This window comes from Drosophila novamexicana, unplaced genomic scaffold (assembly GCF_003285875.2).
Source record: "Drosophila novamexicana strain 15010-1031.04,08,12 unplaced genomic scaffold, DnovRS2.1 tig00000770-arrow-pilon, whole genome shotgun sequence".
Classification (NCBI taxonomy): domain Eukaryota; kingdom Metazoa; phylum Arthropoda; class Insecta; order Diptera; family Drosophilidae; genus Drosophila; species Drosophila novamexicana.
The window spans coordinates 2,932,085-2,959,958 of NW_020824821.1; the positions used below are offsets into that span (position 1 = coordinate 2,932,085).

The 27,874-nt window shown below is 41.4% G+C and overlaps 7 protein-coding genes across 11 annotated transcripts; 4 read left to right on the top strand and 3 right to left on the bottom strand.

The window, feature by feature from the left end:
- On the top strand, positions 1-4,645 carry LOC115763832 (mediator of RNA polymerase II transcription subunit 15-like). Of its 2 annotated transcripts, XM_030706591.1 has the most exons (9): positions 10-168; positions 231-753; positions 808-2,097; positions 2,163-2,309; positions 2,369-3,203; positions 3,270-3,941; positions 4,010-4,152; positions 4,212-4,320; positions 4,385-4,645. In XM_030706591.1, coding segments are annotated over exons 1-9 (3,792 nt in total). In that variant the 5' UTR covers positions 10-166; the 3' UTR covers positions 4,456-4,645. The 2 variants fall into 2 exon arrangements, with proteins under 2 accessions (XP_030562452.1, XP_030562451.1); XM_030706592.1 differs by lacking the exons at positions 4,212-4,320; positions 4,385-4,645 and having other exon boundaries at positions 1-168; positions 3,270-3,945; positions 4,010-4,132.
- A 662-nt stretch (positions 4,646-5,307) lies between these two features.
- On the top strand, positions 5,308-5,847 carry LOC115763903 (60S ribosomal protein L27). Its single transcript, XM_030706688.1, has one exon. It carries the CDS (start codon positions 5,335-5,337, stop codon positions 5,740-5,742), a length of 408 nt encoding a protein of 135 aa, XP_030562548.1. The 5' UTR covers positions 5,308-5,334; the 3' UTR covers positions 5,743-5,847.
- A 391-nt stretch (positions 5,848-6,238) lies between these two features.
- LOC115763899 (isocitrate dehydrogenase [NAD] subunit gamma, mitochondrial) lies at positions 6,239-9,196 on the bottom strand. 2 transcript variants are annotated; one of them, XM_030706682.1, is made up of 7 exons: positions 9,044-9,196; positions 8,836-8,913; positions 7,991-8,770; positions 7,749-7,935; positions 7,528-7,603; positions 6,594-6,938; positions 6,239-6,491 (listed from the first exon to the last, which is right to left on the bottom strand). In XM_030706682.1, exons 1-6 carry the CDS (start codon positions 9,098-9,100, stop codon positions 6,908-6,910), a joined length of 1,209 nt encoding a protein of 402 aa, XP_030562542.1. In that variant the 5' UTR covers positions 9,101-9,196; the 3' UTR covers positions 6,239-6,491; positions 6,594-6,907. The 2 variants fall into 2 exon arrangements, with proteins under 2 accessions (XP_030562542.1, XP_030562543.1); XM_030706683.1 differs by lacking the exon at positions 6,594-6,938 and having other exon boundaries at positions 9,044-9,194.
- Positions 9,197-9,428: 232 nt separating this feature from the next.
- LOC115763902 (S-adenosylmethionine mitochondrial carrier protein homolog) lies at positions 9,429-10,901 on the top strand. The gene is made up of 4 exons (XM_030706687.1): positions 9,429-9,894; positions 9,952-10,218; positions 10,278-10,699; positions 10,766-10,901. The coding sequence occupies exons 1-4, from the start codon at positions 9,805-9,807 to the stop codon at positions 10,878-10,880; spliced, it is 894 nt and encodes a 297-aa protein (XP_030562547.1). The 5' UTR covers positions 9,429-9,804; the 3' UTR covers positions 10,881-10,901.
- A 192-nt stretch (positions 10,902-11,093) lies between these two features.
- LOC115763904 lies at positions 11,094-11,699 on the bottom strand. Its single transcript, XM_030706689.1, has 3 exons — positions 11,505-11,699; positions 11,228-11,413; positions 11,094-11,172 (listed from the first exon to the last, which is right to left on the bottom strand). The coding sequence occupies exons 1-3, from the start codon at positions 11,616-11,618 to the stop codon at positions 11,104-11,106; spliced, it is 369 nt and encodes a 122-aa protein (XP_030562549.1). The 5' UTR covers positions 11,619-11,699; the 3' UTR covers positions 11,094-11,103.
- A 109-nt stretch (positions 11,700-11,808) lies between these two features.
- LOC115763900 (zinc finger protein 2 homolog) lies at positions 11,809-13,333 on the top strand. 3 transcript variants are annotated; one of them, XM_030706686.1, is made up of 3 exons: positions 11,809-12,670; positions 12,751-12,950; positions 13,013-13,171. In XM_030706686.1, exons 1-3 carry the CDS (start codon positions 11,935-11,937, stop codon positions 13,079-13,081), a joined length of 1,005 nt encoding a protein of 334 aa, XP_030562546.1. In that variant the 5' UTR covers positions 11,809-11,934; the 3' UTR covers positions 13,082-13,171. The 3 variants fall into 3 exon arrangements, with proteins under 3 accessions (XP_030562546.1, XP_030562544.1, XP_030562545.1); XM_030706684.1 differs by having other exon boundaries at positions 11,809-12,950; positions 13,013-13,333; XM_030706685.1 differs by having other exon boundaries at positions 12,751-13,333.
- Positions 13,334-14,123: 790 nt separating this feature from the next.
- LOC115763897 (relaxin receptor 2) lies at positions 14,124-27,793 on the bottom strand. The gene is made up of 9 exons (XM_030706675.1): positions 27,706-27,793; positions 25,265-25,567; positions 24,326-24,506; positions 23,979-24,263; positions 22,160-22,231; positions 20,638-20,709; positions 15,682-15,753; positions 14,998-15,441; positions 14,124-14,943 (listed from the first exon to the last, which is right to left on the bottom strand). Exons 1-9 carry the CDS (start codon positions 27,791-27,793, stop codon positions 14,124-14,126), a joined length of 2,337 nt encoding a protein of 778 aa, XP_030562535.1.
- Positions 27,794-27,874: the final 81 nt, after the last annotated feature.

Below are 27,874 nucleotides of genomic sequence, written 5' to 3' on the forward strand. Positions count from 1 at the left end.
GCCACTGTATCAAATCATTAAATTGAATGCCTCTGGCTGTTTTCAGTGTTGGACAACGGCACTTTAGAGCTGCGCGCATCATTTTGTTGTAATCGCTGAAACAAAATGTTTGAAAAGTAAAAAAAAAAAGCAAACTGCAACAAATATTTTAAAAACGGCCTGCAAAATGTGAGGGCAATTGGAAAAGTTACTTTAAAATGAAAACAAATATAATGTTTATGTGCTTGCAGGCCTAAAATTAGCGATAATACAATGCGCGAGCTGGAGGAGATATTGAACGAGAGCGAAACCTATGCGGATCGCTTAGCCGCTTTCCTTAAGCAAAAGACTGCACCAAAGCCGCAGAGCAACACACCTTTCGTCCTTGGCGACCTTGACATCACATTTGATTTCGATGTGGATTTGGTTAAATTGCCGTCAAAACCGCAACCGGCTGCTGGTAAGGAAACGGCAGCAGCCAAAGAGCAGCCCCTGCGCGAGATTACCAACCAACCCCCTACGGCAGCTGAAACGAAAACGTTTGAAAACGCTTCACTTGTTTCAAACCACCCAGAAAATGCAGCACCCCCGACGCCGCCAGCGCCAGCGTCTCAAATTACCTCTCCTCGCAGATCCACCACTCGACGCAGCGGCGTTCATGTGCCTGGCTCGGATCGATTGCGTCGCGTGGCCATACATCGACGCTCACGCAGCTGTGGACGTCGCGACTTGCTAAAGGAATTCAACAATGCCTCGTCCAACGACTCAGATTTTGTAAGCCTTTAGAGTAACACAAATTTTTGCCTGCTAATTAATGTGCTTTAACAGCTACCCACCGTGAACAGCACGCCCGCTTCGGAAAAGCAAACCGCAGCCGGGCCGGAACAGCCAACACAAAGAGAAGCATCAGTGGCTCCAGCAGTATTGCAGGCTGTGCCACACGTGGAACAAAATGACGAGCTGCTATCGCACGCCGCCTCCAACTCGCAGCACTCTATGGCGCTCGCATCGCAGCGTTCCACGACGCCCGATAATAGCGCCGTCAAGCGACGCACCTACACTGTAGAACTTGGTCCTGAGCCGGGTCAATTGCTGTTGTCGCCCTCGCGTAACAGTAGTTCCCATAACTCTATTTATAACAATTCGCTTAGACAGTCGCGCGTGCGTACGAGAGAGCAGGCAACATTGTCAGCAGCTAGATTGGAATTACTAGCGCAAGATACGCCATCGCGTATTACGTTGCCGCACACGCAGCCCGAACTGGAGTACATTGTGCCCGAAACGCAGTCTCAGCCGATGCAGAATATGCTGCAAAATATGTCCAGCAATGCGTTGGTGGCGCCTTTTGTGATTATGCCCATGGCCTCAATGCTCACGAAGCCAGCTGCAGCGCATGTGGATGCAGCCGCTCAAGTGGACGCGCCGGTTTCAACAATGGCCAGTCGCAGCATGCAAACCTCCCGCAGTCCGCCTGCCTTGCAGGATGACATCATGACCGATGACGAGAGCGCCGACGAGCGGCAGGCAAGTGGGGCGCCCTTAAATCTAGCGTCCACCGGTGGCAGCTCCACCCGGCAACGTAATTTACGCAAGCGTGTGCAACATGTAGAGAGCTCTGTGCAGCTGCTCGATTTGCATCGTTCACGTACCAGGAACTCACGTCAGCGTGGCAAAAATATGCAGCGCCAAACGGTGCTCAATAAACCCTCCCAACCGGCCATCAATGGCGAACAGTTTGCCTTCGAGCTGGCGCGCATGAGCAATTATGAGATTATGGATTTACGCAAACGCAACTCCTTGGGCAGGCAGCATCCAGTGAACGGTCATCGAGAGCAGCCCACAGAGCAGCAGCTGGTTTTGGACCAGCACATTGAATGGGAGATATTGCGACGTAATCTCGAAGAGCCGAACGAGCCAGCTGGGCCCCCGCCACGCACAAACTCAACGACAACAACTGTACCCGCATCCGAGAATGAATCTCTGTCTGCTGCATCTTCTATTTTGTCGCCGGCTGCACCGCCTATAGGCTTTAGGGACAGCACCATGCTGGAATCCGATCAAGAAAGCTCTAGGCAGCATCAGAGACGCTCGCGCCTTAGTCGCCATAAAACGCTTATGGTAAGAATTTTGTATTTCAACTGGGCTTACATTTTTTCCCAACTTCATAACTCTTTATCTTTTAGCAAACATTTGAGGCGGCATCCATTTCGCCAGCGGCGCCGCCTGCCGAATTCAGGAACAGCTTAATACAGGCGCTGCACCATCAAAAGCCGACAAGACAGCAACAGCCATTGCGACGCTTGCGCTCCAGGCATCGAGAACCTTCAACGGTAATTGCTTAAGCAAAATGATTACAAATTATTTTATAACCAATCTTCCCTCTAAACAGAGCGAGGAGGATGAGCTGCAGGCTGTCTGCACGCCACCCGCACAGTTTCGCAGATCCAAGTCCAGGCAGCGGAAACAGCAGCAGCTGCTTGAGCCCGTACTAACAACACCACCATTGGCTTTCAATGATGTGCCTGTAACAGAAGTAGAGGAAGAGTTGCAGCTGCAGGAGCAACAACTGATGCCTCCATCAGAGTTTAATTCACATATTGAAAAGTTGATAGAGCAAGCTCCCACAACTCAGCCGTCAACGCTGGAGGAGACTATGACAAGTGATCAGCCAAGCACTAGCAGAGCCGCGCAAAAATCTCTGCGGCTGAATACTTCTAGGCAGCGGAGCAAGCAGGAAAAGCAGCAGAAGGAGAAAGAGAGGCAGCTCAAGCAGATACAGCACGCGGAGGAGGAAAGTCAGCAGCAGGTAAGGCAGAGGGAGAGAAAGCAGGCGGAGAAGCTGCAACAGGAAAAGGAGCAGGCAAAACAGCAGCAGGAAAAGAAGCATGCGAAACATCAAAAAGAGGAGCAGCAGAAAGAGAAGTTTTTACTGGAGCAGCAGCAAAAGGAGAAGCACCAGCAGGAGCAACAGCAAAAAGAGCAACAGCAGGAAACTCGCCAACAAGAGCACCTGCAGGAGCAACAGGAAACCGCCATTCAGGAACAACAAGCACAGAAACCGCCGCTTTCAGACGATGTCTTTAAGAAACCAACGGCGCCAGCGCCACGTGCCAAGCGTAATCAAAAGAGTTATCTGGAGCGACAACTAAGTAATCTGCGCATTAATCTAGCCAACGAGACGCTGCCGTCGGGTGAGAATGAAGACGAAGCCGATGCCAACACAAGTAAGCACAAGTACTTTATGAATAAAAGCAATTATTAACGTATTTTTCACTCGCTCTCTGCCATAGCCGGAGTGCGTCGTTCCAGACGCGGGCAGGTGCAGCTCTGCAACACTTGGGTGCACACCATAAGCGATCCCTTCATGTTTATGCGCAAAACGTTTGAGCCCCCATTAAAGGCCAGCAAGCCGAAGAAGCGAGCAGCTGCAGCTGGCGGCAATTCCTTGATGAAAAGACCACCTTTGTCCAGCAGCACGCCGCGCAATGCAGCAGCTACTCCAACCAGCGGTACGAGTGGCAAGCGCAAGCGGGCGCCACTGCAGCATCAGAACAGCGAATCAAGCGATGCGGATGCCATTTCAGGCATAAGCCGTCTTAGCGGCATAACCGAACAAGAAGAGGCGGATGATGTGCCAGTAGCGCAGCCAGCTGAGCCTAAAAGAAGTGACCGCAAAAAGAGGACGCCAGCCGTGGCTAGCGCTAAGCAGTTAAATGAAACAACTAAATCCAAGAAAGGTAGCAAGAAGAAGCAAGATAACGCTACAGTTGCTCAAACGGAAGAACAGGAGATCACTATGCCGGACTTGGAACAAACGCCTGACTTGCCACCAGTTGCCCCGCTCCGCAATCAGTCGAACGAGCAATCATCGGAAACCCTAATGGCCTGGCTATGTGGCGACAGGGATGTGCTGCCAGACACCAGTGAAGTTAGCGAAATCAAGACCGATTCCATGACCGTTTGTAGGTTACTAATCTATATGACTATATATGTATCATAATTCATAATTAATATTATTTGTTGCTTGCAGCACGTGCAGCCAACTTACACTTCTCGAAGATTGACGGCATTGAGTATGCCTTCTATCATACCGACGATCTCTACTCCATGGGCTATATGCGCTTCCAGCCGTTGCAACAACGCGGCTTGAAACGCGCCAAGACTAACACATTGGTGCGTTTTTATAAAATAATTAATTTAATAAAGTATAATTTTGTGTCTTTCTGCCACAGCGTTTTGTGGCGCTTCACGGCCAATTTGGGTTTGAGATTATCAACCCGAACTCGAAGGAGAGCTACCAAGATATATTGTACACGGGAGATACTATAGAAATTAAAAAGGGTAACCATTTGCCAAGTAACTACCCCACACATATAAAATATTTCTTTAATAAATTCTCTTACAGGCAGTCGTTACAACATTAAAAATCGCTTGGATAAAGTTAGCGTCATAATGGTGTTTCGCAACGGCATGTGAACGGGCAGTCATGTTTCAACAGGCATGGAGTATATATAGTTATTTTTTGCCTTAAGCTGTTAATTACACCTAAATCTTTTGTTTTTGTTTACTCATAATATTTCTTGTAATATTCGCAATAGAATGAAGCACTCACTTTTTCTTAAATGATCGAGGTGAGGTAAGGCTTTACACTTGAATAAATATAATAAAGGATTTGCTGCAACTTACTAAACAGTACTTTAAAAATAATATGAGATTAGCTGCATCTTGCATACATAAAACTTTCTATTTAAAAATATAGAACAATCTATTACACTGTTTTAAGCAACTCAACTGTTTAGCAACTGTTGTGCGTGAACTAGCGTTTTATTTTAAGCGCTGCCAGATCTTTGCAATCGATAAAACAGCCCTAAGTGGCAACGCCAAGCGTGCTGCCAACTGTCAGCGTAGCTGTCACTCTTTTCTTTCTTTTCCGGTCAGCGAACAGACCTGTAAGTTCGCGTTAAAACTATGCCTAAAAAAAAATCTTATAAGTTTGGTGTATTATCAAAACAACGTCAATTATTACAAGGACAAATGAAATGATAATAGTGTAAACTATGCCTGTATACAAATATTGTCTAACTCAAACATATTTTGGTCACGCAAAAGAATTGTGAAAATAGCGAAACAAATTAAAATATTCTTATTGAATAATGATATTAAAAAATTACATGCTAGTGCAAATAATTGGTTGACAACATTTGTTTAAGTGCTATGAACGACATAAAAGTGATTTTGTGCTAATTCCTTGCATTTATTTTACATTTACTTTGCATGTCTCTCGATGCTAACGTCTACATCGCTGCCAACAACAACATCAATGGATTCGACTCGTTTGCTTGTACAGCCGCCAAGATGAGGAAAATTATGAAACAGGGCAAAATCGTAATCGTCCTTAGTGGACGTTACGCCGGCCGCAAGGCCATCATTGTGAAGACCTCCGATGATGGTACGCCGGAGAAGCCCTTCGGTCATGCGCTCGTTGCCGGCATCGACAGATACCCACGCAAGGTGACCAAGAAGATGGGCAAGAACAAGTTGAAGAAGAAGTCCAAGATCAAGCCCTTCCTGAAGAGCCTGAACTACAACCATCTGATGCCCACACGCTACACAGCGCATGACATCAGCTTCGAGAAACTGTCGCCCAAGGATCTAAAGGATCCCGTTAAGCGCAAGACGCATCGTTTCCAGACTCGCGTCAAATTCGAGTCGGTGTACAAAGAGGGCAAGAACAAGTGGTTCTTCCAGAAGCTGCGTTTCTAAGCGGCTACTATATCTGTGGAGGTCTCTTGATTTATTTGTCGACGTTTTTTTTTAAGGTTAAATAAAAACAAAATTTTCTGATATAAAGTGACCGAAACTAGCAAATGTTTTTGTGTTTGTATTGATGTATACAAAGATTAACCCATTGTTAAAATTGGATGGATATTTTGCCGCAGCTAATGGGTATTAGCCCTTGTATGCCTTTTGTCCACATTTTAATAGGGATTTCAACATATTCAAATGAAATGAGCATCATTCGTAGGAGTTTAGCTCTGATCGGTTGCTACTTATGGGAAATTCGCGATTTTCTTGATTCTATACTCTATTGTAGTGCCTAAGGGCTCGTAACAGCTGAGTCTTAACCCTTGTGTGCCGATCGTTAACATTTGGCCGCACATGCGAATTTCGAGTTTTGGGTTTGTTCCTTCGCAGAGAATTGACTGTAATATGAAATTGAAGTATACTTCTATATTTTTTCGATAATAAAACTCATAAATTTGAGGAATTTGTTATTTTCGTTATTTAATAAATATTCGAACAGAATAATACATTTTGTCTGAATTTAATTTAATATTATCATAATTATGTTTGTAATAAACAATTATATGACTTCACTGTACACCTTCAAAACTTGCAAAATAGAGTAGGTTGAATTGTTTTTGCTTAAGGATTATGTATATGCCTAATGGGTGAACAAATTAAAGAGTCAAAGTCGGTCATGTTCAAAACATTGCTGAGCGTAAGAAATTCTGTGAAATAGAACAAATAAAATGAGTTAGATGCTAGTAAATAAAGTATCATATTATATAGTCAATATATATATAGTGTTCTGCCATTAAAATGCATATTACCTGTAGTATACAACTTTGAACATCGGAGGTGCACAGAACACATAACACTTAGCCCGGGGGGAGATTTGTTTGGTAAAGCAGCGCAAATGTTTTGATTTTGACCACGTAAATAAATAAATGGATTGCTTCTAATTATATTTATTGACATCACAATAACCGCTTTATGCATTGGCTTAAGGGTGAAATAATTCGTTTTAACAGTTGGCTCTGATTGGCTTAATTCAGGGTTAATATGAAATTTTATTTGTTTGGGTTTTTTTTTAATTTGTTTGCGGTTTAGTATGGCTTTGACTTTTCGTATGCGGAAAGGGTGCCTAAGACTGGTTGAAATAGTTTCCATGTGGCCTGTGGAACGGTTAAGCATGGTATTTTTGGGGAGTAGAAAAATAAATGTAAATATGTCGGTTAGATTTGCACATATAAATACTTTGGGTATACATTCAAAAGGAATACAATGGTGTTGACGCAGCTACATACGTGTGAGTGTTTCTGTGTGTTTGTGTGTGTTGTGGGCACTACGGGTAATACTACTACTTAGAATCGATAAAAAAAAGAACATAAAACAACTTAAGGCAAAACATATGTTGTTATAAAATTAGTAAATTTCGTGTTTGTGTTTGGGGTTTGGGGTTAGATACAGTTAAGTATAACAGTTTTAACAGCAAAGTTACGTATAACACTTACAGTTCTGTTCAAGTTGAAGTGAAAATAATACAAAAGAGCATGAAATTATTAAATAATACAAACAAAATAGGCGCAGCATTTAACAGCATCGTGTAACAGTGAAGTAAATAGGATAAGCGAATAGATGGTACATATAGATACTCTATACGACTAAATACAGCACTAAAGGAGAGCGCCAACTGAAGCGAACGTCTCCTGCTCTCTCAAAAACAAATATGCTTAAATGTTAAATTCAGGTTAATTATTTTACCAATTGACACGCTTTGTACTCAAGATCTTGAGTATGTTCTCAACTACGTCGGTGCTGCTGTTAGTGCCGCCCAGATCTATATGGAGAGGAAAGGTAATGTTATAAAATATCGAGTTTTATAATGTTGAATAGGCCTGTGCAGAATTGAACCAAATTCCAAATAAGGCAGCTTGGAATTGACATTCAAAATTCGACACCGACTTGCTTTTCATATATCAAACCTGGCGTGCGTATGGCATCATTGACAATCGTATGGTAGGTGGCATCATAGATAACCTTGGCATGATCCTTGTGACCCAAATGATTCAACATATCAATGCTGGCATTGATCATGGCCACGGGATTGGCAATATTCTTGCCAGCAATAGCAGTGCCAGTGTTACGGGTGCCGGGCTCAAAGACAGCAAACTAAAAGCAAAACAAACTATAAACCATATACATAACACTAAACTACGATACTCACGTGATCGCCATAGTTGCGTCCAGAGATGAGGCCGGCGCCGCCAATCAATCCACAAAGCACATTCGACACAATGGTGCCATACAAATTGGTCATATTCATGACATCAAACTGATGCGGATTCGAAACAGCCTGCATGCAAGTATTGTCAATGATCATGTTGTTGTGCTCTATCTCCGGATAATCTTTGTGCACACGATTGGCCACATCCAGGAAGAGACCGTCCGAGAGCTTCATGATGTTCGCCTTGTGTACGGTTGTCACGCGCTTGCGATTGTTCTGGCGCGCAAACTCGAAGGCATACCGTGCCACACGCTCAGCATTGTCGATAGTCACCACCTTCATGCTCTCCACAACGCCTTGGACAGACTCGTGCTCCAGCATGGCATACTCACCGTCCGTGTTTTGGCGGATGAGAACAATGTCAACGTCCTTGTGACGAGCAGGAATGCCTGGATATGATTTGCAGTGCACGACATTCACGTAGAGATCCAGCTCATTACGTATAGCCACATTGCGTGAAGTTTCATCCAGGCTATGTGACTTGGTCTCAATGTTTCCCTTGAGCGCAACGCCATTACGCTTGATGGAGGTGATCGCATACTCCAGATCATCGTTACCCTCGGTGGAGGGATCGATGTCGATTACCTCAAAATCAATGGGTGCGCCACAGTACCTAAAGATTTCACGCACATAGCCCATCAATTCTGGCCCAATGCCGCCGCCAGGCAGCATAGTGACTCCATGGCGACCGCCATATTGCGCCGAGGGTATATCGGTGCCCTGGTGGAGCAGCAGCAGATGCAGTTACTAATACATATATTAGTTCTATAACCTCAAAAATGTACCGTTAGTTTCCTTTGCAACTTAGATTTCGTATGAGCCACATCCTCGGTCTTCTCCTTAGTCACGAGCAGCGGATAGCCCTGCAAAGGTCGCAAAATTGAATTCTCAGTTCAGTTTTTATCCATGCTCCACAGTCAGCACATTATGTAATTTTCTTGGCCAGCCGCTCCGTTGGTCAACTAGGGGACTGGTCTACTGGTCACAACTTACGCGCGTCAGAAACGGCACCTGGGCCTGCAGTAATCTGTGCGTCAAACGTATGGCCATGTTTCGTTCTGTGATTTATTTGCCTTTTCAAGTGCGCCGTGCAAAGCTGCTCAACCCTTTTCTTATTGCTGTCAGTAACCACGGCCAAAACGCAAAACCATATGTTTGCGAAGCGATATTTTTTCGTTATGAATAAAGCAAAATTATCGATTCGTAAACAAATGAGCTATCGACTTGGCAGCACTGGCGCAAATCCGTGACGTCATAAATATTCTTTAAATTTGGAAGAGAATTATGTGGCTGTCATTACGTTTGTAACAACTTGTAAAATTATATTAAAAAGTACACCTAAATGTTTTAAACGAATTTATTTTGTATTTAATTTGAAGCGAATGTGCGCATTAAAAAACAAATTTCTAAATGACTATTTATAGTTGTCAATATATTCAGTAGAAATCTCGATTAGAAAAAACGCATGCTCATTTAATGCGCTCTATTAAGACTTCAGTAATTAAAGCAATTAAAGTAATAGTGATAAATCTTTTTGTAATTAAATTTAAACACTTTTATTTTATTTGTACAAGCACACACAATACCTTCATGTATGCCGAAGCGTATGCAATCTTCGGCGCGCTGGTGTATTATTTCCTGATGTTGCGGTTACGTTAACAACCACATTCGTTTGGAGTTTGTTTTTAAATAAAAACAACTGAGTTGCAGCATGTGTTTATAGGACAACCAATTGCTAAACACTATACTAACAAATGACAGCGGAACTAGCGCCCGCTGCAATTCCGGCGCAAATCGATATGCAGGAGCCGGTCTCCAAGCTGACATTTCTGCACGCGCTTATCGTAAGTTGTTACATGATATCAAATACAAATTCAATCTGTTATGTTTATGCATTTTAGGCTGGTGGCGTCGCGGGATTTGTTGTGGATATTGCACTCTTTCCAATCGATACGGTTAAGACGCGTTTACAAAGCGAATTGGGTTTCTGGCGCGCCGGCGGCTTTCGTGGCATATACAAAGGCTTGGCGCCAGCGGCAGCTGGCAGCGCACCCACTGCCGCCTTATTCTTTTGCACATACGAGTGTGGCAAGCAGCTGCTGAGCTCCGTGAGCAACACCAAAGATTCACCTTTTGTTCACATGGCAGCTGCCTCTAGCGCGGAAGTGGTAAGTAGCTGCAGTTGGCTCAAAGAACTTTATTAAGCTATCCTCTGCATCTCTCATAGCTCGCCTGCCTCATACGTGTACCTGTAGAAATTGCCAAACAACGTTCCCAAACGCTTTTGGGCCACAAACAGCACCAGACGGCGCTGCAAATTCTATTGCGCGCCTATAGCACTGAGGGTCTGCGACGTGGACTCTATCGAGGCTTTGGTTCAACGATCATGCGTGAAATCCCTTTCAGTTTCATACAGTTCCCGTTGTGGGAATACTTTAAGCTACAGTGGACGCCAGTGACGGGCTATGACTCGACACCCTTCTCTGTTGCTCTGTGTGGCGCCGTTGCGGGTGGCATTGCGGCTGGTTTAACAACGCCGCTGGATGTGGTCAAGACGCGCATAATGCTCGCAGATCGGGAGAGCTTGGCGCGGCGGCGCACCATACCAGCTGTACTGCATGGCATTTATATGGAGCGCGGCATCAGCGGGTAAACATTATACGAATGATATAGTTATTGTGTTTCGTTCGTATGTATATTTATTATCTATTCTAGTTTGTTTGCCGGCATTGTGCCACGCGTGCTCTGGATAACACTGGGCGGTGCATTTTTCTTTGGTTTTTATGATCTAACAACGCGTCTATTAGACGCCGCTAATACCGTTGATTAACAGCGAAAATAGGCACATATTTTTAAGAAATGTACAAATGTCTAGCACGTTTAGACAAGGCGTATTAGTTACGCTTCACTTTAAGCTGACGTTAACAGCAAAAGATAACGTAGACAATAAAATGAAAGTGTGTATGCAACAATGTAAGCCAGTAATTAGTCTTTTGTTTCCCTTAATTTGGAAGCGATTGTCCTCTGTTAAAGCACTGTGGGAAATCCCTCAGCTAGGTACGCAAGGCGATGTCATCTGCATCAAGGTGTAATTGGCTCGACTGTCGATTACCCTCGGATCGCTGTTAATAAATACAGTTAACATAGACTATATAAAGACAAACGAATAGTACACACAGGTCCTATATGTAAGCGAGCATCCAGGAGACTTGTTATGGCATTTGATTCTCCAAAATCATCTGCACCAACCATGGATACATCTGAATCCTCTTCGTCGACATTGGCGTAGCCATTACGCGTGGCACTGCGACGTTTGAAGTAAACGCAGTTGAGTGAACGACGGCTACGTGACATGGCATAAACCTTAATGTGGTTTGTATAAACGCATATGCAAATAAGGGAAATGCAGTTGTACAAATATCAATAGAGATAAGATGGTAAAAGTAAAAGTTACCAGACCCGCGAGCACAATAACTCCCAATAGCACTAGAATTGGCAGCCAAATGTACTGGCCGTCATCTGGATGCTCCAAATCGGGTACCAATGTCGTCCTAGGCTCAATCTCCATTATGATTGTTGGGTGGCTGCACAGGGATTTAAATCGTCGATTGAATGTCAAAACATAAGCCGGTACCAGTGTGACCCCCTCAAAAACGATGCAGTTGAGGGTTATTGCTATCGACTATAGTTAGTGGTGAGCTGTGAATATTCGAAAACTGTGATTTTTATTTCGATATTACTTTTCGATACGTTTTGTTACGAAGACCATTGTTTTTGCACATCTCTAAGAGCTGCGCTGTGTTTGGTCTCCTTTGCCCGAAAGTTTGTTTATATTCGCAATTTAAAGTCCGCGCTTAAAGCTCCTTTTTTTATTTTAAATTGTAATGACTGTGGCTATTGCTGCAATCTTGATTGAAGATTTGGGCAACTGCTGTCGCGTTTGTCTTGAGCAGCCGCATCGCGCCCAGATGCTAGACATGAATTTGATATATGACGAGGACGCACAACTTACATATTACGATTGCTATGAGATATGTACAAAGGACAATCTGCTGGACTGCGGGGAGCATGAGCCCCACAAATTGTGCAAGCACTGCGGTGTGGAGCTACAGTGGGCATATGATTTCTACAAAAAAGTTGCGTTAGCAAACAAGCACTTAAAAAACATGCACAGTGAAGCTGAAAAGGAAGAGCACTCCGAACAGATCGACAAAGACAACAAGGATGGCGAGGAACATGTGCTGGCCATAGAGTTTGATAAACATTTAGTAGAAGATCCGCATGTTATAGAAGATACCTTAAGCGATGTGGAGCTGGAGGAACCGGCTGCAGACCAATCGGCCAGTGAACCGGAAACTATGAGCACTGCCACAAACATAGCCTTCCGCACGGCTAATGATGTTATTCCCCGCCAACGTTTCTTGGGCCCATTTAGCTGCCAGTTCTGCAAGAAACCGTTTCGCAATCATTCGCACATGCTGAAGCATCAGCTCATACATCTATCGGATCGGCCGCACTTCAAGTGCAACGTCTGCGATCGCTTTTATCTCACCCAGCAGGCGCTCAAGGTGCACGTGGATACGCAGCACAAGAAGTCGGGCAGCGCCTGCACCATCTGCGGTAAGGTATTTGCCATTGCCAAGGGTCTTGAAATTCACATGCGCTATCACAACGGTTTCTTTCCCTTTGACTGTGATCAGTGCGATCGCAAGTTTGCGCAACGCTCCCACCTGACTGTCCATCAGCAGGTGCAGCACGGCAGCGCACGTTTTCTCTGCCAATTTGGCAGTTGTGGCAAGCTGTTTACCTCATCTTCGGCACTGCGCAATCACGAATGCACTCACACCGAGATGCCATTCGAGTGCAATGTCTGTCAGCAAGGATTTCCGGCTCGTTACAAGTCAGTCCTGTTATCCCTCCCTCATTTGCCTTCCTACTATTAATTTGTAATCTCTGTTGCAGACTGCGCCTGCACGCACAACGCAAACACAACATGCAACTGACACTGGAGCAACTGGAGTCCATGCGTAAATTCCATATAATGCGCTCTAAGCGTGTGCTGGCCAAGCTTAAGGTGCCACAGCAGCAGGGGGAGCAGCAGGAAATGCAGGAGGAGCTTGATGGCGCAACTAATGACAGCTGAGTGCATTTATGCAACCTGGCGACGGCTTCTCCTCAGGTAGACGGGCAAACATCATCAAACATTTAAGCTCTGTTTAATGATGGACTCGGACGTAGTCGAATGTTACAAAACAAAAGATGTTAATGCAAAAATACTCATAAAAAGTTAATTTAAACAAATGGCTGCAAATCAAGAAATAAGATTTCATTGGTTTGACGCTTCGAACCAAGTTCGTGTTTTGGGATTCGGTTTGTGAATCGACTTTTCCACATTATTTTGGTTCAAGCCTTGGCTTGGAATTTATTTTTATACCCTGAACCCCTTAAAAATGGGTAAAGGGTATATTGTATTTGTGCAAAATCCAAATTTATGTGACAGGCAGAAGGAAGCTTCTCCGACCCCATAAAGTATATATATTCTTGATCAGCATCAATAGCCGAGTCGATCTAGCCATGTCCGTCTATCTGTCCGTCCGTCCGTCTGTCCGTATGTATGAACGCAAGGTTCTCAGAACCTATAAGAGCTAGTGACTTGAAATTTTAGATGTAGATGCTCCTAGTTCCCGCGCAGATCGAGTTTGTTAACTTATAACTTACTCCGTTTCCGAGCAATCGATATATATATATATATATATATATATATATATATTTGATGTTGGAAGACGAGGTTTCAGGGTAACCCCTAGTCGGGAGCTCCCGACTAGAACCACTTGTTTTAATTTCATTAAGGACATAAGTTTGGAAATTTCTAAAGTTAAGCCCAGTCCCAACAAAAAAGTTAACCGTATTTTACAAATATCACATTAAATGTATTTCACGCTTTTGTTGGATTGGTTAACAATGACTTGGATGCACATATAGACACATATAGATACATATATATCATATATATGGTTAGAGTATTTAGACATAATGAAGAGTACGAAAAAAATTGGTAAGGTTGACCAGCAATTCAGTGGCTTAGCGTCAATGCCAATGGCATAGACTTTATGCCTGTGGCTGTGGTATATTCTTCCGGATTCTGTGAGGAGCCCGTCGCAGTGCCCGTTGTTGTATTGGCTACATTACCATGTCCCGTCTCGGTGCGTTTCCTTGACGTTATCTTCTTCCAGCCGCGCAACAGGATTTGATTGCGATATTTGGGCGTGGTAAAGGTGTAAAGCAGCGGATTGACTGCAGAGTTGAGCGGTAATATAAAGACCACCAGCCAGGCATAAATATCATCCGAGATATTATATTTGAAGAAAACCCAAATTTTCATGGCTATAATCGGTGCCCAGCACAGCATATCTGTGAGTACAATAAAAAAGAAACGCACCGCAAATTCGCAGTCCAACAGCGAAAGGGGCGTGGCGCTGCGGGTACGCCAAATAGATATTAACAGAGCCGTATACAAGAGGGCAATCATAAGCAGCAGCAGCAAATTGACGCCCAGAAACACAAAGGCCGAGTACTGCCAGCCCAGGGGATAGGCCTCATGAATGAACAAGGGAAAACAGGTGCCCGAATGGGTGCCATAGAAGTCCGTTGTGCTGGACGACCAGATGACCACGGGCGTAATGGCCAGACCCACGCCAGTAACCCAAATGCACAGCAGCGAGAAGTAAATGATGCGTACGCTGATTGCTCGGTGGCCACGAAATGGGTCCGCAATAAGCAGAAAACGTTCCAGCGACATAAAGGCCAATATAAGCATGGACACCTCCGAGGAGCTGACAGCCAGCGTGCCAATTGCCTTGCATTGCCACGAGCTTATCCAATCGCGGGCCACCCTAAAAAGCGATATATTGGTCAAACTATATGGCACATATATGTCGCATACATACTTGTGATACTCATCCCTGAAGCGAAAGTCCTGCACGCCAATGATGAGCAGATAGAAGCCCATCAGCAGATCGGCCAGCGCCAGATTTCTAATGACCATGGTCACCGCCACATTTTCATCGCGATAGATGAAACGGCCCCAGAGCACCATCAGGTTGCCAGCTATGGAGAGCGTTGCCATGAACCAGGTGGAGTGGCGCAACGAGGGCTTGCTCAACAGATCCTTTAACGAGCTAACCCCATCCGATTTGGGCTTGCACATCAGCACATGCGGCGTCATGGAGCAGTAGTAGAAACGATCGAAGACTATGTACTTAAGATTCCGTATCTCATTAAGTGCCGCAAAGTCAATGCGTTCGAACTCGATTCCGGTTAGATTCAAAAAGGATACGTTAAGAGATTTTATTAGATTGCGGTCTATGGGCAGCGGCATGTTCGCCAGGGAGCTGTTTAAGAGCATACAAATAATACATATAGAAATATAGTAATATTAAATTATTTTGAAACAATATAAACTTTCTTCAAAATGTCTTTTCAACTGCTCAAGAAAATTTGATACAGAGACAAGACTCAAGGTAATCTTATGTCTCATATTCATAACATAAATCCAAATTAATTCTTTAGCCCAAAATAGCAGATGCCTGCCCCTACTTAAAGTCAAAAAAATTGCATTATTCTTTACTTACAGCGCCTCCAGGTGTGTGTTGTACAGAAATGTTTCGCCAGATAATTCCCTAATGGGATTGCCAATGAGCCGGCTATAAAAGCAGAGAAAATAGGAGTGAAAAAAATGCATGAAATGAGCCGTCTATACAGAGCAGAAGATTGCGCATACGCCGCGTAAGCCAAATAATGGGCGCACAGGAATTTTAAGCTGATAAAAGCAAAAAAAAGAAAAAAAACACAAGACAACATTTGTTGACGCTTTCAACTGCCGGATTACATACATGTGCATTTGGATATGTGCGAAATACATATCTAGGGGTAGGGTCTTTAAAAAGTTTTCTTTTTTTCCCCTTTTATTACTCAAACGCAACAGCTTTAAAAGTCGCACAATAAAATCTACACGAATAACAAAACTATGTGCGACATAATAACGAAAATTCTTATTTAATAGCTCTGTGTGGTTGTGTGTGTGTGTATTTGATATAAATCACTGCACACATTTATAGTTTATCTTCGGATGGGTGGGGGGGGGGGGGGGGGGGGGGGGGTCCGGGGGTTTGTGTTGTGTTGTAGAATTGGGTGTTGTGGCCTGCTCAGTCACAGGAAAAAGCGCATCATTCATGACAGCTTGCAGACGTCGCTGTTGGCTCCAGCCGTAGCCAGCGCTCATCCGCTCATCTCCCGTTTGCCCGCTTCCGTTCATCTCTGCCCCGTGTCCGCGCGCTTGCGTCTGTGAAGTGCAGCAGCTGATGTTGATGCTATTTAGCTCCATTCGTTGCACTTGTCTGCTCAATCAATGCCGGCGTCAACTAAAAACAGTTTGTTTTTATGGCTTGCCGCACAAAGACAATTCGACACGCTCTCCCTCCCCCCATCAGAGACAACCCTCGCGCACAGCAGCTCGTATCCAGCAAACAGCCAGAGCTGGTAATTGCTCGCCAGCTATAAAGTTGCATTCCATGCTGTTTGGTTAAGGGGATGGCCGTGAGAAGGGTTTGTTGTGTGTGTTGGCACTAGCTGAACCATAAAGTAAATGTTTTACTTGCAGCATAAATTGCTTTTTGATAATGCTGTCGCTGCCCCACCTCCACTCGATCGATGCCTGTCCCGCAATTTTATGTTAATTCTGCGACACTTAGTGCCACAAAAAAGGGGCAGGCTTTGAGCCCTGGTTGTCCAGGCATTAAAAAGGCTACTTAATAACAGTGCATAAATGTCGGGGCAGATGTTTTGGGCCTTTGATAATTTCAGACGACAATTAACATATTTCACAAGCGGCGGCAACAAGTTGCCAGCCTGTAATAAGTGCCTACCACCTCACTCCCTTCCTCCGGCAAATAAGTGGCCCATGTAATGCCCATTGCTTTTGCTCAGGCACACGCATACATGTGTGTGCTCTGCGGTTGTCTGCGCACGAAAGTAGGCAACATAATGCGTCAGAAGAGCGCCCACGCGCGTACACACACACACACACACAGGGAGGGAGACACACAAAATAAGGTGGGCAGCGGGTCGGTCAATGCACATTTAACAACATGTCAAATAGCTGCCCATAGTTGTATTAGTGCTAGGGCACAACACGAATTGCGGCTTAAAATGTAACTCAATTGGCAAACAACGACTGCCTGAATGCTCTGCCCTACACAGAATTCTTATTTCATGATGCATGCCCTTAATGTGTCTTAAGCCTAGTACAAAGGCCTAAAGTCCGTCTAGTTTTAAGGTAGAAAGTGCAACTATATGAAAATATTTTGCTGCACTAAACAATGAAAATGTTTTTACTTTTAAATAATTAGTTGGGGTATTCCTGCATATTTTTAAACGAATTTTAAGTTGCATTAAATAATTTGTTAAACATTTTAATTGTAGTTGGGGCATTCCTGTATGTATTCAAGATTTTTATTAATTAATGTGTCCAACCGAGGAGAGATAGTTCTACTTTTATTGAGTATATTTGATTTTACTGCAATAAATGTTATCGTTTTTTTTTTTAAAAGCAATCTTAAGATATTTTTGCATTAATATGAGCACCGTTTTTATTTTAATTACTGCAATAATTTAGTATAATTCATCATAGAACATAAACAGTATGACATTGCGCTTATTTTTTAAACAAAAAAAATACTCAAATTAATTTAAAAAGGTATTGAAAAGAAATTCTTGCATTATTTTAAAATTATAAAAATGCGCTTTATTATTGTTTGTATATATACCTTGTATAATTGAAAAACAAAAAGCGAATAGAAGGGTTTTTTTAAATATTTAAAAATATTATAAATCTAAAAGTATATTCTGACAAGCCACCAACGCATTAAAAAAAAAAACAAGGGCGTGGGGTCGATCCATTTGTTGGCATTTGATACAATTAAATGAAGGGTATTAGGCCAATCAGTGGAAATGGCACGTACTGCGCTGCGAAACCTTTCGAGCAATGTCCTCGCGTGCGCCATTTGCCGTGGGTGATTTTCTGTGTTTGCCCTGGCATTACAATCATTGGCCGCAATTAACGTCATTGCGCTTTAATTCCAGTCGAGCCACAAGAAAAGACACCCTGTACACGTGCGCGAGCACACTTGTTGGCCGAAAGCAGCTAGCCAGAAAATGAGCTGCCAGTGCGAATTTTGTTGGAACGGCAAAAATCAAATTAGTGCAGCGATTTTTTATGTTAGACAACTGTACAAAATGTGGGTGGAAGGTCTGGTCAAGTAAACAACAAGTCAGCAGAAATGTGAGCGGCATTTAAAGGAAGACAACACGGGCAGGCGCGCGCACACACACACGCAGCTCCAGATACATATGTATCTGGGAGATACAAAGCGTAGTGCCATAAAAGTCACATTTGTTTTATGAACTTGACGCTGCGCAACCGAGAGACTTTTCAAAAATTCACAGCACGCTTGCAGGCGCATTATTTGCATGCTAAAGAACACACGCCCACACACTGGGGACGGGCAACATCAACAGGCAAGCAAAGGATTTCACTCGCTGCCAACAATGACTTTAGGGATAATAATGGCCAAAAGACCAAGCACAGCGCCAATTTCAATAAACTCCTTCATTATATGGCAGCGGGTTGGCCGGCGCAAGGCTCGAACCCATAGCTAGTTCATGTGCTGTCCATCAGCCAAACCCGGGCGCTACTTTGTCGAAATTGTTTTCGCATAAAAAACAAATTTATTTGCATTTTTATTTGGCCATAATGCTATTTGTTTATTTGTTGCTGTTGCTGTTGCTGGTGCTGTCGTCGCCTGAAGCCGTCAACTTGCCCCCGTAGCCCAAAAGTCAACACGCAGACAGCGTTGTCCAAAGATACAAAAGCTGCAGATACATTTGCTTAAATATCTTTTTCGTCGTTTTTTGGTTTTTTTTTTTTGTACAAGTGACAACATATTTCTTAACGTGTGTGTGTGCGTGTGTCTCGGCATTGATATGCTGATGCTGATGTATATGTTAGTCGGGCTGGTAAATTTATTAACGCCTTAGCCTGGTGCCAGACTGGGGTAGCTGGCAGACCGGCGACCACATTTATTAAATATGATATTGATATATTTATGTGTATGTGTGTATACGAGCAGAGCATGGCATAAGTAACGGCACAAGCTAAAGAAATCGAACTGAATTTAAGCCATAAATTGTGTTTGGAGGACTCTTACACTTGGCTGGCAGATTGAAGATACAAATGTATCTCTAAATGTAAATATAATACATTTTTAATATTTAAGTATTTATTCATAATATTGCAAGCTGTTCTTTCAAGATCTTTAAAGTTGCTTGCTAGCTTATATTACAAATATTATATATTATATACATTATATATGAAATATTTGAAACAACAAATGACAAGGTTCTTCTTGGGGAGGGGGAGGGGGGCGGGGGAAGAGGCTGGTGCCGCTAGCTATATCAAGTCTCTACCTCTTAAAGGTTCTAAGATCCTTGCGTTCATACATGCGGACAGACAGACGGACGGATAGACGAACAAACGGACAGCTAGGCAGATAGACGGATATGGCTAGATCAACTCGGCGATTGATCCTGCTGAAAAATATATATATATTCGGAGTTGCATCTTTTGCCCGTTAAATGCATTTGTTTCCTTTTTACTAATTTTCAATGGGCTTAGGGTATAATAAATATAAATATAAATCCACAGAACCTTTTTTGTTGTTCCATTAAAAAAGTTTAAATAAATGAAATGAAATTGTTCACTATTATCCATAGAAAAACTCACATTAAACAAGCATTCTTCAAGTGCAATCTCTTATGATTCACCTAAAGTTGTCCTTTCCAAGAACAACTGAAAAAATCTCTACAATATTAAGCATATCTGCCTTGAACGTGAATTGTCGTCACAGCTATTAACATTTTTATGAGCCACTGCAACATTTTAGTTTATAGATTGTATTATTTGTTGTGAGTTACCACAAGCACACACACACACGCACACACACAGAGCTTTTATACGAGTTGGCTATAAAGGCTCGACTAGCTCCGAGCTAATAATTTATGCAATAAGTAGTCAAATTAGAAGGCGTGCCCAAGATCATAAAATGCCAAATTGAATGTGTGATCGATGTGGTCATAGATATAGCTATAAATAGATATTTTAACGATTACAATCGGTAGATTATCTATAAACTATAAATTGCCTATATAATAAAAAAACAAAGCAAATAGATGTTAAGGAAAAAATAGAATCCAACTTTGATTTCCCTTTGGAAGAACTCTGAAAATTTACGGCTTTTCATTTTGCTGTGCTTGCCACTGCTCCCGAAAATAATTTTTCGGTTCTTTATTGGCCATTTCAGCAATTGTCCAGCTTTGCCTTTGTTTGTTCTCAGACCAATTGGCGAGTTTATTTACCCGGCCCAAGGGGGCATTAGTTATGTTTTTATGCTAATTAGTGCTGCGCCCCATAATTCATGCTTAGCGTCCGCTTCATATTTAATAACTTAATATATATATAAATATATACTCACATATCTGAAATGGCAGTTAGATTTGCAAAGGCTTTCACGTGGATGTGTGTGATAAGGTTGTACTGAAGATCGCTGTGGAAGGGAAGTTAGGCATGAAAAAATATTTTATTAAATTGTTGCTTGTTTATTAATTGCCTGAAAATTAAGAGAACAAATTAATTTTTGGGCATTGATTTCATTTAGGTGAGCACAAATCACAAATAGGTCGGCAAACATTTGACTATTGCAAAATTCTGCTGCATACTTTCAGGAGCAGATATTGCAAGTTAGAGAAAAACAGTTTATATCGGAAATAGGGTTAGCTCACAATTTTTGAGCAAAATGTAGTTGGTTCTGAAATCACAAATATTTTATTCAAATTTATGCAATAGATTTTCAGTCTACCGAATATTGGACATCTTTAATCGAAGTGAAAGTCATTAAAGATACCTACAACCGAAAGAGCTCGATTTAATAAAGTCAGATCTAGGATTATTGCATTATATACAGAGCTAAATATTTCCTGGTGATAAGCAAATTCTTTTTTCAGTCTATTGTCTGTGGTAAAATTCATTCAGCTATTTTGCAAATCATTGTAAGGCAAACTTAGATGAGCTACAAAATATTGCGTATACGCAGCGGGTGTCAGCCTAAGCCAGTTTTCGCTTGTGCAGGGGCACACACACACACACATTTATTTACGTGCGGCAATTTGTGATGCTGATTTATTTTCACTTACCAACACGCCGGGCTCCCAGACGACCCATTGACTTATATTGTCAGCTATTGATGCATAAATTAATGATTGTGTGCACCCGAAGGCAGACGAAGATGCCTGATAAATGTTTTCAAATTGCCACACTGCTAGAGATATGACTGAATTATAGGCCACACACCCTCACAGGTTAGCACCCACACACATGCAGGCAATTTGCATGTCTCGATTTACGTTTAAGTATTTGCTTTGGAGCATATGTGTAAACAATTGTAAGTGAAATTTATGCTTATTGACGCATAATTCAAGCGTCTAAGGTGTCCAATTGAATAGCATGTTCAGCTGATATACCAATAGTATCTCAACTGCGTCAACTGTGCGTATGCACAATTTGTTTGAAATTCTCTCTCCGCTTCAATTTTGCTGACTGCTAGTCTGCTAGTCTGGCAGTGGGAGGGTTTTGGGACTAGGATTTGAGGGATATTGCCAGGCAAATGTAACCCATATAAATCTTGTAGCAGCGCCGATGATAGCGCAGCCGAAAACGAAATGAAAGCAAATGCAGCCAAGAGTAAAAATTACGCATACGCACCATAAAACCTAAGTACAACATATTTCAATAGACTTTTCGACACTTTTTGTTAAGAGTTTAGTGCAAGGGGCACGCTGGGACGATGGCAGGCAGCCGTTTGCAGCATTTAAAATAAAATACCAAAACAGAAAAACAATAAGTGAAATGGCCAAATGTATTGGGGGCAGCCTTAATATGCGCGTCCTTGGGGCTAGTAAAAGGGTAAATTCTAGTTAGGTTTTTCCATTTCAACTTACAGCAGCTCTAAATTATCCAATTGCGCAAAAGTTTTCTCGCCAATATACTCGATGCGATTGTTATCCAAGAAGCTGGAAAATAAAGTGCAGCAACAATTAGAATAAAAGGAAAAACGATTAAAACAGGAAGTTACAGCTCGCAGAGAACTCTGCATACTCTGCACTTAAGCTCTGTTTTTATATAATAAAATTGATAAAAAAAAGTCGAGATTTAAGCAAAAATTGTTGCATATTAAACATTATGATATTTCCGTGGACCTCAATCGAAGGGAACTTCCCTAAATTCAAGCATGCAGAAATAGAGTCTAACTGGAAACATAAGTTTATATAAATACATTTTTTATTGTGTTGTACTTTAAGCTAAATCGAATATTTGGTCCTAAACTAATTTTAACAAGGGGTTCTAGCAGGAAGATCCCGAAGAGAGAATACCCTGAACCCTCTTATTCCAACACTAATACCACTCTACTTAACCGCCACACCAATAAAGTATTATTTAAAATGAAACGAATTCAAATAGCAGCACAGAAAACAGTCGCAATTGCAATGCTGTTAATAGAATTCAAAGCAAACGCGCAGGCACAAGGAGGACCTACACCTATAATTTCCAGTCTCTAGCTCTTATAGGTTCTGATATCCTTGCGTTCATACATGCGGACAGACGGACGGACGGGCGGACGGATGGTCGGGCGGTCGGACGGACGGGCGGACAGACAGACATGGCTATATCGATTCGGCCAAAGATGCTGATCAAGAATATATATACTTTATGGGGTCGGAGATGCTTCCTTCTGCCTGTTACATATATTTGCACAAATACATAATACCCTTTTTACCCATTTTCAATAGGTTCAGGGTATGAAAATATTATCTCAACTGTTGATATTTTATCATTTCAAAAGTGGGAACATTTTCTGCGCCAATTTCTGGGCAAGCCTCCCAAACAGGCTCTGATTTTCCCTAAATAAAACGCATAGCTTAATGTGAAAATCTTAAAAGCTGAACAAACGAGTAGAATTAGGTAGAGTATCTTTTGTAAGGGCATATCTGTGAAACAGAAAAAACCATTAACCACAAACGCCCTCCGCTAAAAGTAGTATTTAAGTGCTCGTAACTATATCTAACCCACGGTCTCCAGCTGATTGTATCTTTTCACGCTCTCCTGACCAAATGATATATGGGGGTTGGTTAGTTAGTTAGTTAGTTAGTGGTTGCTTGAAATAAGCCTAAAAAGCAGGGCAATAAATCGCACTATGGTATATTAAGTTTAAAGGCTTTTTAAAGTGAGGCGTGCAATTGCTCATGAAATATTTATGATATAAATAGTATCATAAATAAAATAAAATAAAATTCAACAATAATAATAAATATAAAATAGATATGTATTATAATTCAATCTTCCGTCTTCTCAGAGGCTTGTGCCCCAAAATTCAATATATTTTCAATTTCTATATTAAACTGGCTAGCTTTATTTGTGTTTTGGCAGCTTTAAATGCCAACTGTTATTATGCCATCCATGGCACATCATAATGGCTTATAACTGCTACACCCATGCCATAACCCTCCATTAAGGGCACAACACATGCCCAACTGCACTTGATGGTGCTCGACCCGCCCCCAAAAAAAAAAATGCTGGCGGTTCCAGCCAGTGTCACAGACAGAGACGCAGACACTGTAAAGCATTTCACGCTTGAATACATCAACTGAACGAGTACAGGACCTTAACAAATATTCCTATTTTTGCTGTTGTTGTTTTTTAATCTAACAAATAGCGGCAACATTTAGCCCAGACCCAGTTCCAGTTACTTATGTTACTTACATTTCGACAAGCTTCGGACTCTTGGACAGCTGCTCATTCCGCAGGGTCAGGCGATTGTGGCTCAGGACGAGCCACTCCAGCTTATGCATGGCGGCCAAGTGGTCCATGGGAAAAGAGCGCAGCTGATTGTTAACCAGGAACAGCCACTGCAGCGCTGGCAGATCTTTGAGTATGCCATGCGGCAATTGGCTAAAATTATTATGGCCCAGCTCGAGGCGTTCCAGATGCGGCAAGCCACTAAAGCAGCCCGGTGGCAGCCGTGATATGTTGTTGTGTTTGAGCGTGCTAGAGATTAAGATATATACATTTATTATAGGTGGTAAGCATATGGGCTAGAGTGCACTTACAGCTTCTGGAGGCGCGTCAAATTGGCAAATAGATTTTCTCTCAGTGTCACATTGTTGCGTATGATGAAGAGATTCGTCACCTCCTCGCTGATGCGCGGCCATCGACGTAGCTTGGCAAATCTGCCACAGTAGAGCATCGTGCCACCGCCGCACTGGCATTGTCGTGGATATGTTGTGATAGCTGATGGGGCATATAAGAACAGGTAAGATTGTACAGATTATTGACAGTGTGGCATGCGTTGCTAATAGAACTAAGTAAGAGTTGAAATGTAAATGAAATGGCAACTCATAAATATATATATATATATATATTTATATATATATATATATATATATATATATATATATATATATACATGCAAAAATCTATGATATATTAATCTGCTAACAAGCACCAGCTTTAAAAGATAAATTTATAAAGATAAATAAGTTAAACAAAATAATTTAAAAATATATATTTGAATATATGTATTAAAAAGTATCAGAAAGGGGTGAAAACAAAATATTTACTATTTTATTTTATATCATTTAAGAATTGTTTATTTTTATTTAAATTAATTAGAGTAGAATATAAAATATGTGAGTCTAAGAGAAAATTACGTGTTTTAGCAGCTGAGGCTTACCAAACATTTATTTATTTATTTGTCAGTCGTTATTTTTAAATTTACAAAAAAGTTAGTCTAAATTAGTCGGACTCGTAAATAGTTTATATATTTCCTTATAAACCTTATTAGAGCTCTGACTATTTTTGAATTATGCACGACTCCATAAGAATTATAAAGAACGATTTCTTTAATTTAAATAGCCGGCTGTACACTCATTAAATCACTTTAACATGCACATGCTCTGCCAAGATTTCTATCAATATTCCACAACATTCATCCCCAAACAATGGCCGTGTGCGCCTTAAGCGGATTTCTCAATCTTGTCAATACGTACCACAGGGTATGGGCATGCTTTGATTTCTGCTGCCCGCCAGCGAAGGCGAATCCCAGGCGCTGGAATTCGAAGCAACTATCATGAGGCGTTGATTCTGCTGCTGTTGTTGTTGCTGCTGCTTTTTCTTTTCAATCGCATTACGCACAATTTTATCGGCTAGCTCCTTGCTGCCATAAAGATTGCCACACTCGACCGGATTCTCATCGCTGCCATCCTCGCAGTCGAGATGTTTGTCGCACATTTGACGCTGCGGCACGCACTGTATGTCATTGTTGCACGCAAAGCTACCCGTGGGGCAAGGTCCTTGTACAACAACCACACCAATAAAAAAAATGTTGAAAATAATTAATAAGACAAAAGATGTCTGGCACAGCAACAACAGAGACGCATTTTGACCTGAATAAACATTGCATTTTATTTATTTTTTTTTTTTGCCCACGTCACATTGCCCAAGCAGAAGGCTGTCTGCATACGCAGCGTATGTTATGAGTAATTTTTCTGCTGGAAGCGGAACTTGTTTTTTCGTTTGTTTTCTTTTTTACAATTCCCAAAAGTCCAAGAATTTAGCACATAAAAGAGTATATCAATTAAAATTTATGTGAACAAAAAATTTTTGATTGCTTCTATCAGCTCTTTTCTTCTATTGGCTTTGTTTTCAATTGTATATTTTTGTATATATTACCAATTCAAGTGCCAAATTGAACAAAAAAGGACGCTAAAGTTAGGACATTGATTAGCATTTGTTTGGAGCAAAACTAATGAAGTTTTGCTATATGAGCTAGTATCAAACTTTTTGCACGCCTATTCGTCAACAAAATTGACAATTTCTTTATATATTTAGATGAAATAATATGTACTATATACTATATATTTGTAACAATTTATAGCTTAGCTTTATTTATAATTTTGTACAAATTTGTCTCAAGATTCTATTGTCCCTGGTGATGAACTGGCATAGCTCAGCTTGTCGTCTTTATATACTTTATAGCCTTTGACATGTCTCCCTTTAACTTTTTATACACTTTTTACACTAATTTTACGAGTACAGGGTATAAGAAAATAACCATTTAATTTTATATCAAGTGTAAAAGACAAAGCTAAATAATTTTTATAGTTCTCGCTGTGCATAGCTCAACTTATTTGCAAGTCCCCTGAATCTTATGGTGCCCTACTCAGTCATAGCTGCTTAATCATTGAATGTCTTAATTTAATTAATGACAACTTTTTGCTTAGCAATCAAATGAAATTCCTGTTCGCATATTGCGTCATTGTGAATAGTTTTGGCTGAGAGCAGCAGCCGGCATACATCCTCTGACTTGGTCCTGAACCTGATCCTGTGTGTTAGGCACGCGCTGTGCATTAGCCACAACACTTTTCATTTCAATTTCACTTTGTGCTGGCAGCGAAGGCGCATAAATACAAATCTAGGCGGCATTTGGCTATTTGTTTGACTCGGATTTAAAGCCCAGTCCCTGGCCAAGTCGCAGCTCTAGCCGAACAGGCGACATCTACTTTAATATAATAAGTCTTGTATCTTTGATGATGGTCCTTAATAAACACACAGAAATACGTCAGACGCCACGCTTAGCCAAGAAATGACATTCATCAAATATTTGCTTTGGATTTGCTATGGCAAATCAATAGGCAAATTGGCAATGGGCATAAAAATCCAGAAAGATGTATTTAAGCTGCCAACGCGATGAAAATGCGAAAAATGTGAAAATGTTTTTCCACATAAAGCAAAATACAGCAAAAAAAAGAAGCAAAAAAACAGACGGCCGCTTGTAAAATAAATGTGAAAATTGTTTTGCTCGCAGGCAAAGTTTGTACTTTCTTTTTTATGGTCACGCTTTCTATATATATTTTTTTTATACCCTGTAACCATTATTTATCCTAGAAGAGCCCAAATTACTTTCAAATACTTTTAAGCTCATCAATTTATGTGCGATATTTGAGAGTTGAGCTGAATTTTCGGCATGTGATTTGGGTCTGTGGAAATAATTGAAAGCAGAATTGAATTTTACAAAGTTTAGAAAAACAATCAACCCATTTCAGATATTGTAATTTAAAAACTTTGCACAATTGTCAGTTATGCGGTTTTTTTGTTTATTGCAATGTAATAATATATTATTTTAGGAAATATTTTAGACTCTGTTGATGTTGATTACAAAGTAAGAAAACGGAAAAATGCAAAGAAAATGGTCTAACAAAATTTAAATATCTCCATTATCATATTTTTACAAAATTAAACGAGAGTTCAGTTTAAGTTATATAGAAAACAATTTAAACTTTAATTTTACGTTAAATTTTATTTTTATTTTTAATAGGAAAGAAGACTAGCTTGGATTTATTTAAAAACAAAGCGATTATGATCGAAACTAGTAAAACTTCTCTTTTGTTATATCACTCATACATAAATGCATCTTCTCTTTTCTACTTACCCAAACTTAGAAAATAGATCAGACCCGAGACCACAATGACAACGGTCATAAAGCAGATGCCAACAGCAATGCTGCGTCCATAGACCATCTTGTACAAATGTATCTAATACTTAACGGTGGGCTTTGAATATTTTGGATGGTTAATTACTTGACTGCCATTGCATTGGCA

What these genes read in the sequence shown, in the direction of transcription:
- LOC115763902 (XM_030706687.1), top strand. Translation starts at nt 9,805, where the DNA reads ATGACAGCGGAACTAGCGCCCGCTGCAATTCCGGCGCAAATCGATATG. An exon ending in CATTTCTGCACGCGCTTATC is followed by an intron (nt 9,895 to 9,951) that starts GTAAGTTGTTAC and finishes TATGCATTTTAG; the next exon opens with GCTGGTGGCGTCGCGGGATT. An exon ending in CTGCCTCTAGCGCGGAAGTG is followed by an intron (nt 10,219 to 10,277) that starts GTAAGTAGCTGC and finishes CATCTCTCATAG; the next exon opens with CTCGCCTGCCTCATACGTGT.
- LOC115763900 (XM_030706684.1), top strand. Translation starts at nt 11,935, where the DNA reads ATGACTGTGGCTATTGCTGCAATCTTGATTGAAGATTTGGGCAACTGC. An exon ending in GGATTTCCGGCTCGTTACAA is followed by an intron (nt 12,951 to 13,012) that starts GTCAGTCCTGTT and finishes TCTCTGTTGCAG; the next exon opens with ACTGCGCCTGCACGCACAAC.
- LOC115763903 (XM_030706688.1), top strand. Translation starts at nt 5,335, where the DNA reads ATGAGGAAAATTATGAAACAGGGCAAAATCGTAATCGTCCTTAGTGGA.
- LOC115763899 (XM_030706682.1), bottom strand. Translation starts at nt 9,100, where the DNA reads ATGGCCATACGTTTGACGCACAGATTACTGCAGGCCCAGGTGCCGTTT. An exon ending in AGTTGCAAAGGAAACTAACG is followed by an intron (nt 8,771 to 8,835) that starts GTACATTTTTGA and finishes CTGCTCCACCAG; the next exon opens with GGCACCGATATACCCTCGGC. An exon ending in GACGCAACTATGGCGATCAC is followed by an intron (nt 7,936 to 7,990) that starts GTGAGTATCGTA and finishes TTTTGCTTTTAG; the next exon opens with TTTGCTGTCTTTGAGCCCGG.
- LOC115763897 (XM_030706675.1), bottom strand. Translation starts at nt 27,793, where the DNA reads ATGGTCTATGGACGCAGCATTGCTGTTGGCATCTGCTTTATGACCGTT. An exon ending in TTGACGCGCCTCCAGAAGCT is followed by an intron (nt 24,264 to 24,325) that starts GTAAGTGCACTC and finishes CTTAATCTCTAG; the next exon opens with CACGCTCAAACACAACAACA. An exon ending in CTAACTGCCATTTCAGATAT is followed by an intron (nt 15,754 to 20,637) that starts GTGAGTATATAT and finishes CTGCTTTTATAG; the next exon opens with CCGGCTCATTGGCAATCCCA.
- LOC115763904 (XM_030706689.1), bottom strand. Translation starts at nt 11,618, where the DNA reads ATGGAGATTGAGCCTAGGACGACATTGGTACCCGATTTGGAGCATCCA. An exon ending in TTATTGTGCTCGCGGGTCTG is followed by an intron (nt 11,414 to 11,504) that starts GTAACTTTTACT and finishes AACCACATTAAG; the next exon opens with GTTTATGCCATGTCACGTAG. An exon ending in CTCGCTTACATATAGGACCT is followed by an intron (nt 11,173 to 11,227) that starts GTGTGTACTATT and finishes ATTTATTAACAG; the next exon opens with CGATCCGAGGGTAATCGACA.
- LOC115763832 (XM_030706591.1), top strand. An exon ending in CGTCCAACGACTCAGATTTT is followed by an intron (nt 754 to 807) that starts GTAAGCCTTTAG and finishes GTGCTTTAACAG; the next exon opens with CTACCCACCGTGAACAGCAC. An exon ending in GGCATCGAGAACCTTCAACG is followed by an intron (nt 2,310 to 2,368) that starts GTAATTGCTTAA and finishes CCCTCTAAACAG; the next exon opens with AGCGAGGAGGATGAGCTGCA.